Source organism: Gobio gobio (genome assembly GCF_949357685.1).
Source record: "Gobio gobio genome assembly, chromosome: 16".
NCBI classification, from domain to species: Eukaryota; Metazoa; Chordata; class Actinopteri; order Cypriniformes; family Gobionidae; genus Gobio; species Gobio gobio.
The window spans coordinates 9,928,504-9,941,479 of NC_137109.1; the positions used below are offsets into that span (position 1 = coordinate 9,928,504).

Consider the following 12,976-nt stretch of genomic DNA (forward strand, 5'->3'; position numbering starts at 1 on the left):
AAATACTTTACAATTTATATTTAAATAAATATATGTATTTAATTAATTAATTATTCAATTATAATAAATTATTTAATTTTTTACTTTACAGGAATTAATTTTATTTGACTGGAGAAAAAAGGGTTCTTAATTATTTGCTTTATTTGGAGTTTGAAAACCACATGCAAACTTTTTATTATTTTTCTTTATCATTATAAAAATACACATTTATTAATTTATTGTTTTTTAAAAATGCAATACTAATGAAAAGTAATACAACAAATATTATGATGTATCAATACTCATAATAATAAATACATGTGAAACTTTACTACATTATTCAATTTATTTATTTCCTTTCTTCCTTTCTTCCTTCCTTCGTTCCTTCCTTCCTTCGTTCCTTCCTTCTTTCTTTCCTTCCCTCCTTCCCTCCCTCCCTCCCTCCCTCCCCCCCTCCTTCCGTAATAAAAATTTTCCACTACAATCTGTTTTTAGCTACTTTTATTCAACTAGAGAAATTATATTCTTTAATTTTTAATTTTATTCTGCCACTGCAAGCACCACTCACATTTTCTTCAGGAAATGTACATTCTAGTTTGATATGCTATTCTATTTATTCTTTAAACAAACATGCACATCTACTGGATATTTCTTTAGATTTTTTTCTCATAGAAATGAATGGTCAACTATGGTAACATGATTTAATTTACAAGGGTGTGGCTTCCTGGATAATCAATCTATATCTCTCTCTCTCTCTCTCTCTCTCACTCAGAATGACTACAGGAAGTTGTCTATGCAGTGTAAAGACTTTGTGGTGGGCGTTCTGGATCTTTGCCGTGACACAGAGGAAGTGGAGGCCATTCTGAACGGTGACGTGGACCAGCACCCTCCCACAGAACTGAGACCCTGTCTGAGCCGCATCAAACTCGCCATCAAATATGAAGTCAAAAAGGTGAGAACGCTCTGAACATCAAAGTACCACAGTAATGCAGTCGCTTTCAAGGCATTTTCTGAAACACTTTTGGTGGACCCACGTTAATAAACCGTTATGAAGATAAAAAATGAATAAAAATAATAAAATAAAATAATTGCTGTCATAATAACGGCCCATTTTAAATGTGTATGTGCTTTTCTTCTCTTTGTCCTTTGAGCGGTGAGATGAAATAATATTGTTCTTCCAGCATTTCAGTATTCAATGTGTTGACGTAATTTCCACTGAAACAGGAAGACAGGGCGGGACATATCGATCAGCTCCTCCCCCTTTTAAAGTAGCCTATAGCGTTTAGTTTACATCACAGCTCGGCCAGAGCCGTTGAGCTCAGTAAAGCCGCAGTTTCCTCCTAATCTCTAACAGTTTCTCCTCCTAATCTCCTCCACATCGCTTTAAAATACAGCATTCTGTGTAGAATTCAAATTAATCCAATATGTTTTCTGATCTGTGCCAACTCGCGCATAAGATCCGCTCTGTGCTATCATGTCTATATCATGTCTCCCTTGTGGTGACACATTATCCATATGAATGCATATACGAACATGTTCTCCGTTAATGATTAGAACGAATTCAACCCAAGCTTTCTTTGGTGACGTGGATGATTACGTTACTGTTGATCATCTGTCCTTCATAGAGACAGAGCGTATTTAGGCCACGCCCACACCGGGGGGGGAAACAATCCAACGCTCTCCATTGACTTTGCATTGCATGAGGCTGCATCCTTGTCATTTCGGACTTATATAAAAAAAAACAGAACAATGTCTAAAAGCTGATATGTGACAAAGTGTACAGCAAACAAGCTAAAAAACACAGAAATAAGTTTTTATAAACTGTCGACACAAAAAAACCCAGAGTTTAAAGGGTTAGTTCACCCAAAAATGAAAATTCTGTCATTAATTACTCACCCTCATGTCGTTCGACACCCATAAGACCTCCGTTCATATTCGGAACACAAATTAAAATATTTTTGTTGAAAGCTGATGGCTGAGAAAGGCTTCAGACAGGCCTCCATTGGCATTCAGTACATTTACACTCCCAAGACGCATAAAAGGCACTTAAAACATCGTTACAAAGTCCATCTCACCACAGTGGCTCTACAATAATTTTACGATGCGACGACAATAGTTTTTATGCGCAAAAAAAATCTAAATAACACCTTTATCCAACTTGTTACTGCCTTCCGTGTGTGCCTCCACGACGCATGCGCGAGAATATGAAGCAGATCCGGCGTTCGGACACATGACCCAGAAGCGATTTGTTTACAAGCAGAGGAAGAGGCGCGTGTCTAAGCTGCTGAATTCTACATTGATCGTGCTTTAGGTCTCGGCGTAGTTCTCAAAATGGGGCTTAAGTGTGCATTTCATGGATTCCCGAACCCCGGCGCTACGTCATATTCTCGCGCATGCGTCGTGGAGGCACACGGAAGACAAGAACAAGTTGGATAAAGGTGTTATTTTGATTTTTTTTTCCGCACAAAAACTATTGTCGTCGCATCGTAAAATTATTGTAGAGCCACTGTGGTGAGATGGACTTTGTAACGACGTTTTAAGTGCCTCCCTCTTGGGAGTGTAAATGTACTGAATGCCAATGGAGGCCTATCTGCCTTTCTCAGCCATCAGCTTTCAACAAAAATATCTTCATTTGTGTTCCGAAGATGAACGGAGGTCTTACGGGTGTCGAACGACATGAGGGTGAGTAATTAATGACAGAATTTTCATTTTTGGGTGAACTAACCCTTTAAGGAGACAAAAGTAAAAAAGGCAGTAAAAAGTGACGCTTCAGCAGGAAGAATGGGTACATTCTGGGATCCTGACACTCAGTATGCCTCAGTATACCTATGTGTGCAGTAAATATGTTGTCATTGTTAAGTCAAATATCCAAATGTCAGTTTTATATATGATATTTCCTGTCGCTGATTACGTTCCCCTCTAGTGGGTGTACTTCTCAGTGTAATTTAACGTGTCTCAATGGCCTGTATCCACTTTTTTGACCTTAAACACTCGTTTTTTGGGTCAATAGCTTATAAAAACATCTGGGTTTTTGGTTGTGGGTTTTGCTTAGCTTGTTTGCTGTACACTTTGTAACATATCAGCTTTTAGACATTGTTCTGTTTTTTGTTATAAGTCCGAAATGACAAGGATGCCGCTTCACGCAATGCAAAGTCAATGGAGGGCGTTCGATTGTCCCCCCCCCCCCCCCAGATTATGACGCGTGTCGCTCTGTCTCTATCGTATAAAGCCCGCCCTGACAATTTGATTGGTCCGAACAGCTCCTGTTCGGGCTTAGTTGCTCCACAACGGATCAAGTCCAGACAGAATTTCCCAAACTCAAATGTTGTGGGCGGGGCTAAGTTCGGCTGGCATCCAGGCTACATAAACTGTAAACTTGTCCCTCAAATCTAATTGGTTAATTGGAATGTTGTTCCAGGATCAACAAAGATGTTGATCCAGGAACATGTTGTACTTGGTGAAATCCTGTTCACCGTCATGCGCGAGATGCTGCAAAAATCGCTAGACACGAGCGGAGGCCCAGTTCTACGGGGGTGCTAGAGGGCTAAGCACCCTCAAACGCAAGTAAAAGCACCCTCAGTTGGTACTGTAATAATATTGGCGAAACAGATTTGGCAGATTTGCAAATTTGTTTCCTCTGGAAAGCATCAAATGCATCTATTCACAGCGTGTTTTTGCAGCGGTGAGTAATGTAGCCAATCACAGATAGTTGTTGATTTCTCGAACGCGATTAGAATCTCACCGCTCAGAACGGCAGCGTTTTTAGGCTATTCAGTGCTGAGATGACGCAGGCTCGCGTAACCTCTCATTAACAAGACACGATGTAAGTACGTTTTTATTGTTGACAACTTAATTTTTATAACAGAGCTTTGTGAGATCGCGATGAACTGACAAAGCAACAGCATTTTAGTGATCGTAGCGATCTTGGCTCACTTTCGAGGCTACAGTCTGTAACATTCACTGAATAAAACTATTATTGCTAACAGGACCGATGGCCAATCGCATGCTGCAAAGTTTAGGAAGTGACATCTAAATATAAATGCCACTCTGCACGAGACAGAAATATCCTCCTGAGACCCAGAATATAGGTTTTAATTATATTTTAGCGAATTTCTCTGACAACATGCACAGCTTTAAGTATGGATATTCTTATGAAATATGAGACGTTCTTATGAAAATATTATTACACGTCTTTTTACATTTACATATTAAATGGTAAATGGACTGCATTTATATAGCACTAGACCCATGGTCATCCAAAGCGCTTTACATATTGCCTCACATTCACCCATTCACTCACTCACTCATTCATACACCAACGGCGGTGTCAGCCATGCAAGGCCCATTCCAGCTCGTCGGGAGCAGCTGGGGTTAGGTGTCTTGCTCATGGACACCTCAACACCTCGATATTGTCCCAAAACACATTCATATGCAAATTATATACAGTGTATAGATGCATTGCATAGAATGGGAATGGCAAATGGCCATGTTTACACACATATTGCGTAGTAAAATGGTATATCAAATTATTCTGTTATATCTTTCATAACATTGAGAATCATCTTTATACAAAGTTTGGATAAAAAAGCTTGAAGCATAAAAATTGAATGGTGAATGAAAAAAAAAAAACATTCTTTTTGTCTATTCATGTCTTTTCATTTTCTCAATAAATAGTTCTGGTGTCCTCTACAGAGCAGAGTATTTAGCATATAACATAGGATTTTTTTTTTTGATATCCATTTGTTTTTTTTATGCTCCAAAAAATGTCATGACCAAAAAAAAAATCTAAATTCACAAAACCTTTTTTTCTGGTTCTCAGGGAAATGATGTGTTAAAGCAGCACTAGCTAACTTTTCAACCTTCATAATATATTTTCAAGACTCTTGTGGTGATACATCGACTTACAACAGGTTGAGTGACACGTCAGCCATAGCCTGACAGGGTCTGTGTCGTTTTTAATCGTACTTTTAAACTTCGGGTTTCGGGTAGTAACCCGAGAACAAAAAGAACTACAAAATTCGACTGCTTTACGGCATATACGTCACTTCCACCACCACCCCCACTTCCTTAAATGCGGACGTGCGAGCCCAACTATCGTTTGTTTGCCGGATGTTATAGTCATGGCCGAAGCAGCACAGAAAAATAAGAAAGCAAAGGTTTTGTCGGAGGAAAGCAAAAAGAGGAAACGAGAAAGTGATCGGATTAAAGGCAGGACGAGGATCAACATTGGGCCGGCGTTTGCTCGTTGGCATGAGCTAAAGGAGGAGGGGCTACATTTTTGCAAGTAAATACATAAGACGTACAAATTCATATTTTAGGAGACCTAACATGTCTGTGATATTTGTTTATTTGTCTTGCCTCAAGCTATAATGCAAATCGATGTTTCAAATTTGCAGATTCCTCTATGGTAGCTTGATATTATAATATTGACGATATATGGTTATTACCACTCAAACATTGAACTGAAGTATCATATAGATTCTGTAAAACGGTAACCAATAGACTAGGCTACTATAATGACGCTGGCTTGTAAACATGAGCATCGCGATCATTTGGCGTTTGAAAAAAATAAAACCCATGAAATTATATTCATATGACATGCTGAAACATATGCCACTGTACCTGGGATGAAGACATTTCACACGCGACGCAAGCCGAACAACTGCATGTGAACTCCATAGACATGTGAACTCCTGCAGTGTTCAGGGCTATCATAGTTGTCATGTCAACAAATGCACGTGCGATGCATCCACTGATGTAAGATGACAAGAGTTTACGACAGTAGTAGAGGACAATACTGTTTCCCAACTGTTGGGGGACCCAGAGAGCAAAACCTACCTAGTGCTGCTTTAAAATACTAGTAACGCATTAAAGCAATGTAAAGGCAGACTAATAGATTAATAGACAATTTGTAGCAAAATATTTGTGAAATTCCAATTATTGGTAAAAGTGAATAGTAAATAAATAATCATACATTTCTCACTGTACACTGCTATGGTGGAGCACATTTACTAGAGCACCCACCGTAATTTCAGAAGCACCCTCAGTGATTTGATTCTGGAACAGGGCCTGCACGAGCGCAATGGAAAAAGACGTTTATATTGAAAAACAATGGAGAAGTAGCGCAGTGGAATGGAAGAATGCATTCTCAGAGAGTAGCAGAAAGCGGGCAGCTCAGTAAGTTTGGGAACAGAACAGAGGAGGCGTGAGGTGAGGAGAGGTGTTCCGGTTTGGAATCTAATCAAGCATCCGACCGGTTCTGTTCTTCACCTCAGCTGAACTCTTGATTGGTGGAATGTGTCTCAGATGGAGAAGTCGGTCCTCTGCATGCTAACAGCTCCAGAACTTCCTCACCTTGTGACTTCAGCTCACACTCCACTGACTCCACTGCAACCGCCAGCTTTCTTATGAAATCCCCTTCATGAGAACGCTGGGAGTGAGTTTGCACAGGCAGTTCATCATTGAGCATGTTTTTAGAGGTCATGCATGTGTGCTTCTGGAACTACCAAGGGCTGTGAGTTGGACAGTCCCTTTGGCTTCATCCACTCGAGTCTTATTGGACTAAATGTCAAACAAACACACACATTAGAGAGAGGAAATGAAGCAGAGACAGCGGGCTTGTGGTGACACGCCTCAGCAGTGCTTTAATTTCACAAGATAAACACCAGGAAGTCGCCGACGGGCAGTAAAGTGTCCAGGGAGCTTGTGATGATCTGCGTCACAATGAGAACGAGTGTGTGGAGGGAGTCGCTGAAGAGACCTTTGCCAGTGTCTCAGATGTTTCTCCTGAAAACACCCCAGGAATCTCTGCACGTCTTGCAGCAATTTCTCAAACTATGCTCAGAGATCTCAGTATAAACTCAAACATTTCTCATCAAATGATCTGAGCATGCTACTATTGTGTCTCTATTTGTGTCCGTTTTGGGATTTTAGGCAAAACATCTGAGACATAGTTGATACTTCATTGAAACATAACTGAGAACTGCATCAAGTTTCCTTAGCAATAAAAAAAAAAACACGACACTGTAATCAAGATAATCCATAAAAAGTCACTAAAAAAATAAACGGATTAACGGATGTAAAATTAAAAATTAAAAAACTTAAACTTATTTTATTCCAGCTTGTTGCCAAGGTGAAATGTCTAATTTAATTTGAGTATTTTAGTCCATAAATTAAACTAAATGAAAATAAGTGAAACAATATAATAAAAACAATGTAGACACACAACAACCCAACACAATATTGCATCATCATAATCATTTTTAAAAATCTATAAGTTGTGCACCACAAAAATAGACATATATGGTATCAATTGAAAGATTAGAACCTCAGCTTTAACCCAATAATAACCTGATAACCCAAGCACTTTTGCATTTATGTTACATAGAAGATAATAAGGTCTGAATTCGACCCCCCAGCAATGACCCCCCCCCCCCCCCCCCCCCCCCCCTTGAGAAAATCATATGAATAATATTACATTTCATATTTATATAACACCAACTCACCAAAAATCGTCATATATCAAATGAAAGCTCTCACTCTCAAGAATATCACTGAGCAGTTTATTTCACCGATCCAACACTTTTGTACGTTATTTATGTTATTATCAAAATAATCACACAGATGGAAATGACTCCTTTGAACAAGCAAACACATGAGTCATATTCCTGTTCGGATCACTAACTCGTTGTGGAGCTACTAGCATCAAACGCTATGTCTCCTCGTTCCTTAGGTTGTTTTCTTCACAATGAGACCATTTTCACATGTCTGTGAGCAAGCATGGCCAAACGACACTGTAATATGTCACCGATGTCCAAATCAAAACATGTGATGCAGACAAATACTTATCCTTAAAGGGTTAGTTCACCCAAAAATGAAAATTTTGTCATTAATTACTTACCCTCATGTCGTTCGACACCCGTAAGACCTCCGTTCATCTTCGGAACAGAAATGAAGATATTTTAGTTGAAATCTGATGGCTCTGAAAGGCCTCCATTGGCACAATGGCACGGTTCACTCTCAAGACCCTTAAAAGGTACTAAAGACGTCGTTACAAGTCCATCTCACTACAGTGGTTCTACAATAACTTTATGAATCGGCGATAATAGTTTTTGTGCGCATAATTCAGCGAGCCGATTCATGATTCGGATCGCGTGTCAAACCGCCAAACTGCTGAAATTTGGCGATTCTAACTGCTGATTCGACTCACTGATTCATAACGCTTCGAAGCTTCATGATGCCGTGTTTTGAAATCGTCATCACTATATAAGTCGTTATTTAGGGTTTTTTTGCACACAAAAACTATTCTCGCCGATTCATAAAGTTATTGTAGAACCACTGTAGTGAGATGGACTTTGTAACGACGTCTTTAGTGCCTTTTAAGGGTCTTGAGAGTGTAAAGTGCCATTGTGCCAATGGAGGCCTTTCAGAGCCATCAGATTTCAACTAAAATATCTTAATTTCTGTTCTGAAGATGAACGGAGGTCTTACGGGTGTCGAACGACATGAGGGTAAGTAATTAATGACAGAATTTTCATTTTTGGGTGAACTAACCCTTTAATTATGATCGTCTTTTTTAGCCACGATTTTTTGATGACGTAATCACGTATTGCGTCATACGTCAAAAAAGCTGAGTATCTCAGCTCTCTATAGACACGTCGATCATGCTTCTAGACCAATCAGAGCCTGAGATCTCCCTTTACAAATTTGAGGAGGTGGAGCTTTCTTTTCGATTTCCCAGCGGCAGCTTTAAATCAGTGCAAATGAGTAGGAGTTATTAGATAGTTTGCACAGATTAATCTCAATAACTTTTTTTTGAAAGGAGATATTCCCCCTGTTTAATGACAATTAGTGGAATCAAAATCCCTTTCTGAAGGGATATAGACCAAACAGATAAGAAATTATAGATTTTCAAATAAATTAATTTAAAAATAAATCAAAATATGACTTTTTATATATGTTTATCATAAAATATATGCAACATTCCACCACTGTGTTAAAATGTAGAGTTTTTTCTGTAAAATGAGACCATCTTTATCAATTTACTCCAGGTAGGGCGCTCTTTTAAATTCAGATATGCCTAATTCTCAAAAAAAGTGGTCAGCCAATATACAAATAAAATGTGTCACGACCGGCTCAAAGCCGTGACAAATAAGTGGAGGATATAGTAGGTTGGTGAGGTTTTGCAACACATAAGGTTTATTTATGTAAACAATAAGATATATAATACAATAAATCAAGGCAAAAATAACTACACTCTCTGTCAGACAAATGATGTTAATGTGTCAGACAGAACCAAATTCAAAGTAATGATAAAAGAAAACAAACAAAACAATAACGAAACTGAAAAGGGAGCAAACAACTCAGGAGGGTCTCGTGATGGTGCTGCACAACCTGAAGCTCTCTCCAAGTCCCTCAAGTCTCTCGTTGACTCTCAAAGGCTCAACTTAAATAGAGGAAGAAACAGGTGCACATAGTTTGCTCAAGGAGCCTGCCCAGGTACACATCGTTCTCCCAATGAGTCTCTCAGCCACACCCACCGGTCGGCAACAGCACTAGTAACGGGAGACCCGTCACAAATGTTATTTCAAAATATAAACTAAAACTATAATAGTAAATCATTTATACTAAAATAACACTGGCAGTAATGAAAATCATCCAGTCTGGACACATTTTTAAAAATGTAAAATGTATACTTTTTGCAACGTCCTTTTCCCAATATAACTGCTCTGAGTCGTCTTCTATAATGCCTGAGTTTGGAGATCAGAGATCATTCCTCCATACAGAATCTCTCCAGATCCTTCAGATTCCCAGCTCTTCTCTTCAGTTCAGACTCATTTTCTATAGGGTTCAGGTCAGGAGTGGGACGGTCATGGCAGAAGCTTCATGTTGTGCTCAGTGACACGTGTGTGTGTTGATTTTGATGTTTGTTTTTGGATCATTGTCCTGATGGAAGATCCAAACATGGCCCTTATAAGATTTCTAGCACAGGCTGTCAGGTTTTGATTTTTTATCTGTTGGTATTTGATCGAATCCATGATGCCATGAATCTGAACAAGATGCCCAGGACCTCTTGCATAAAATTAGGTCCACAGCATTAAAGATACAGCAGAGTATTTCATTTTACACATGGGGTACTTTTTATCCCTGTGTGCACCAAACCCATATTAAAAATCCTCAAACCCATTGTTTGCTGCCAAAAAAGCTGATTTTTGTTTTGTTTTATCTGACCATGCAAACACTTTTTCACACCACTGTGTGTATGTATGTATGTATATATGTATGTATATGTATGTATGCAGGGTTTGACATTGGGTGCGTCTCAGTCAGCTCCCTTCAGTAGTCAGGGCACTGATCAGGGAGTTGGCAATTTTAAGGGCTGTATCAATCGCAGAATCCTTCCAGTGAACAAAAAACGTTCGCTCCCTAAAAAGTCCCACAATGCACCGCAAAACCCAGGGTGCATCGATGTTCACTATGCTCCCTTAACGGAAGTTCTGAAGCGTGAAATTCAAGTCACGTGAGCCAACTCACTACACATAATGACAGATAACGACACGCGATATTTGTTACTAAAAACAGAAAACATTATTTTATTACAACCCCAAATCAGAAAAAGTTGGGACAGTATGGAAAACGCAAATAAAAAAAGAAAGAAGTGATTTCTAAATTTACTTTGACTTGTATTTCATTGCAGACAATATGAACACAAAATATTTCATGTTTTGTCTGGTCAACTTCATGTCATTTGTAAATATGCATCCTTTCCTGTCATTCAGACCTGCAACACATTTAAAAAAAAGTTGAGACAGGAGCAATTTAGGGCTAGTAATGAGGTAAAATGGTTAAATAATGATGTGAAACAGGTGATGTCAACAGGTGATTGTAATTATGATTTGGTACAAAAGCAGCATCCAAGAAAGGTCTAATCCTTTAGGAGCAAAGATGGGCCGAGGATCGCCAGTTTGCCAACAAATACGTGAGAAAATTATTGAAATGTTTAAAAACAATGTTCCTCAAAGAAAGATAGGAAGAGATTTGGATATTTCACATTCAACAGTGCATAACATAACTAAAAGATTCAAGGAATCTGGAGGAATTTCAGTGCGTAAAGGACAAGGGCGCAAGCCTAAGCTGAACAACCGTGATCTCCGATCCCTCAGGCGGCACTGCATCAAGAATCATCATTCATCTATAAGCGATATCACCACATGGGCTCAGGACTACTTTGGCAAACCTTTGTCAAGTACCACAATACGTAGTTACATCCACAAATGCCAGTTAAAACTGTACTGTGCCAAAAGGAAGCCCTATGTTAACAGTGTCCAGAAGCGCCGTCGACTTCTCTGGGCTCGGAGGCATCTGGGATGGACCATCACACAGTGGAAACCTGTACTGTGGTCAGATGAATCAGTATGTGAGGTATTTTTTGGGAGGAATGGACGCCGTGTGCTCCGGACCAAAGAAGAAAAGGATCATCCAGACTGTTACCAGCAACAAGTCCAAAAGCCAGGGTCTGTCATGGGATAGGGTTGTGTCAGTGCCCTTGGCAAAGGTAACTTGCACTTCTGTGAAGCCATCATTAATGCTGAAAAGTACATAGAGATTTTGGAGCATAATATGTTGCCTTCAAGAAGACATCTTTTCCAGGGACGTCCATGCATATTTCAACAAGACAATGCAAAACCACATTCTGCACACATTACAAAGTCCTGGCTGCGGAGGAAGAGGGTTCGGGTACTTGACTGGCCTGCCTGCAGTCCCGACCTGTCTCCAATAGAGAATGTGTGGCGCATTTTGAAGCGCAAAATGCGACAACGAAGACCCCGAACTGTTGCCCACCTTAAGACTTGTTTGCAGGAAGAATGGGACAAAATTACACCTGAAACACTTCATCACTTGGTGTCTTCAGTCCCTAAACGTCTTTTAAGTGTTGTGAAAAGGAATGGCAACATTACAAAGTGGTAAATGCTTTACTGTCCCAACTTTTTTTGAAATGTGTTGCAGGTCTGAATGACAGGAAAGGATGCATATTTACAAATGACATGACGTTGACCAGAAAAAAACATGAAATATTTTGTATTCATATTGTCTGCAATGAAATACAAGTCAAAGTAAATTTAGAAATCACTTCTTTTTTTTTTTTGCGTTTTCCATACTGTCCCAACTTTTTCTGATTTGGGGTTGTATATGTCAGGATAAACATACATCGTTAGACAGGTAATGAACACAATCTAGCTAACATTTATAATGTATTTACAGCTGAAATGTTGCACGTATATGTACTGTAACAAGCAAAGTATTTATCATAATGTACTTTAAATAACATGTCAGAAAGATATCAGCTCTGCTGTTGTTCATAAATAGCAGTAATGATGTTGTACAACGAGGACGTTGTCACGTCGCCGGAAATAGTCATCAGTGTCCCAATGTGTAGTGAGCCAGCGTCTTTTACTGTCCTTACCAGAACCCGAACTCGTGTACACGATATACTGATTCACGAGCTCGGGAACTGAATGAGACACACCCATTAACCTTTTTGCTCACCAGCCACTGTGGCTAGTGGTTTTCCAAAGTTACTAGCCACTCAGCATTTTCACTGGCCACAATTTTGACATTGATACCATGGGGGAAAAACATACAGATATGTTTAATATTATCTGATATTTTGACTTCTGTCACTTTAAGACCTGACGCACAGATCCATCACACTGTTTAAGTGCAAAAAGCAGCAAAAAAGAACTCGATTTAGGACTGAGAGGCTTTATATTCACACACTTTGGATGTGAACAAAACATATGTAGGAATGAGTCAACTTATGGGCAATACCACAATCCCCTGCCGAGATTCAAGCCCTGTAACAGCAACAATATTCATCCAGAGCAAATGAAACGAGTGGGTTTGTGTGTCACTCGCTGTCGGAGAGATGAGAGAGAGAGAGAAAGTGCAGCTGGTGTGTCTATTCTGTGGAAAATGAGTATTGGAAGTGTTTCAAATA

At 39.3% G+C, this 12,976-nt stretch overlaps 1 protein-coding gene across 1 annotated transcript in view; it reads left to right on the forward strand.

Moving 5' to 3' along the window:
* The window catches only part of trpc7b (transient receptor potential cation channel, subfamily C, member 7b), a gene marked incomplete at both ends in the record, with an annotated part of 117,159 nt that overhangs the window by 31,458 nt on the left and 72,725 nt on the right, over window positions 1-12,976 (forward strand). The window contains one exon of the mRNA XM_079838163.1: window positions 752-931. Coding sequence (XP_079694289.1) covers window positions 752-931 — 180 coding nt within the window. The remainder of the gene's footprint in view (window positions 1-751; window positions 932-12,976) is intronic.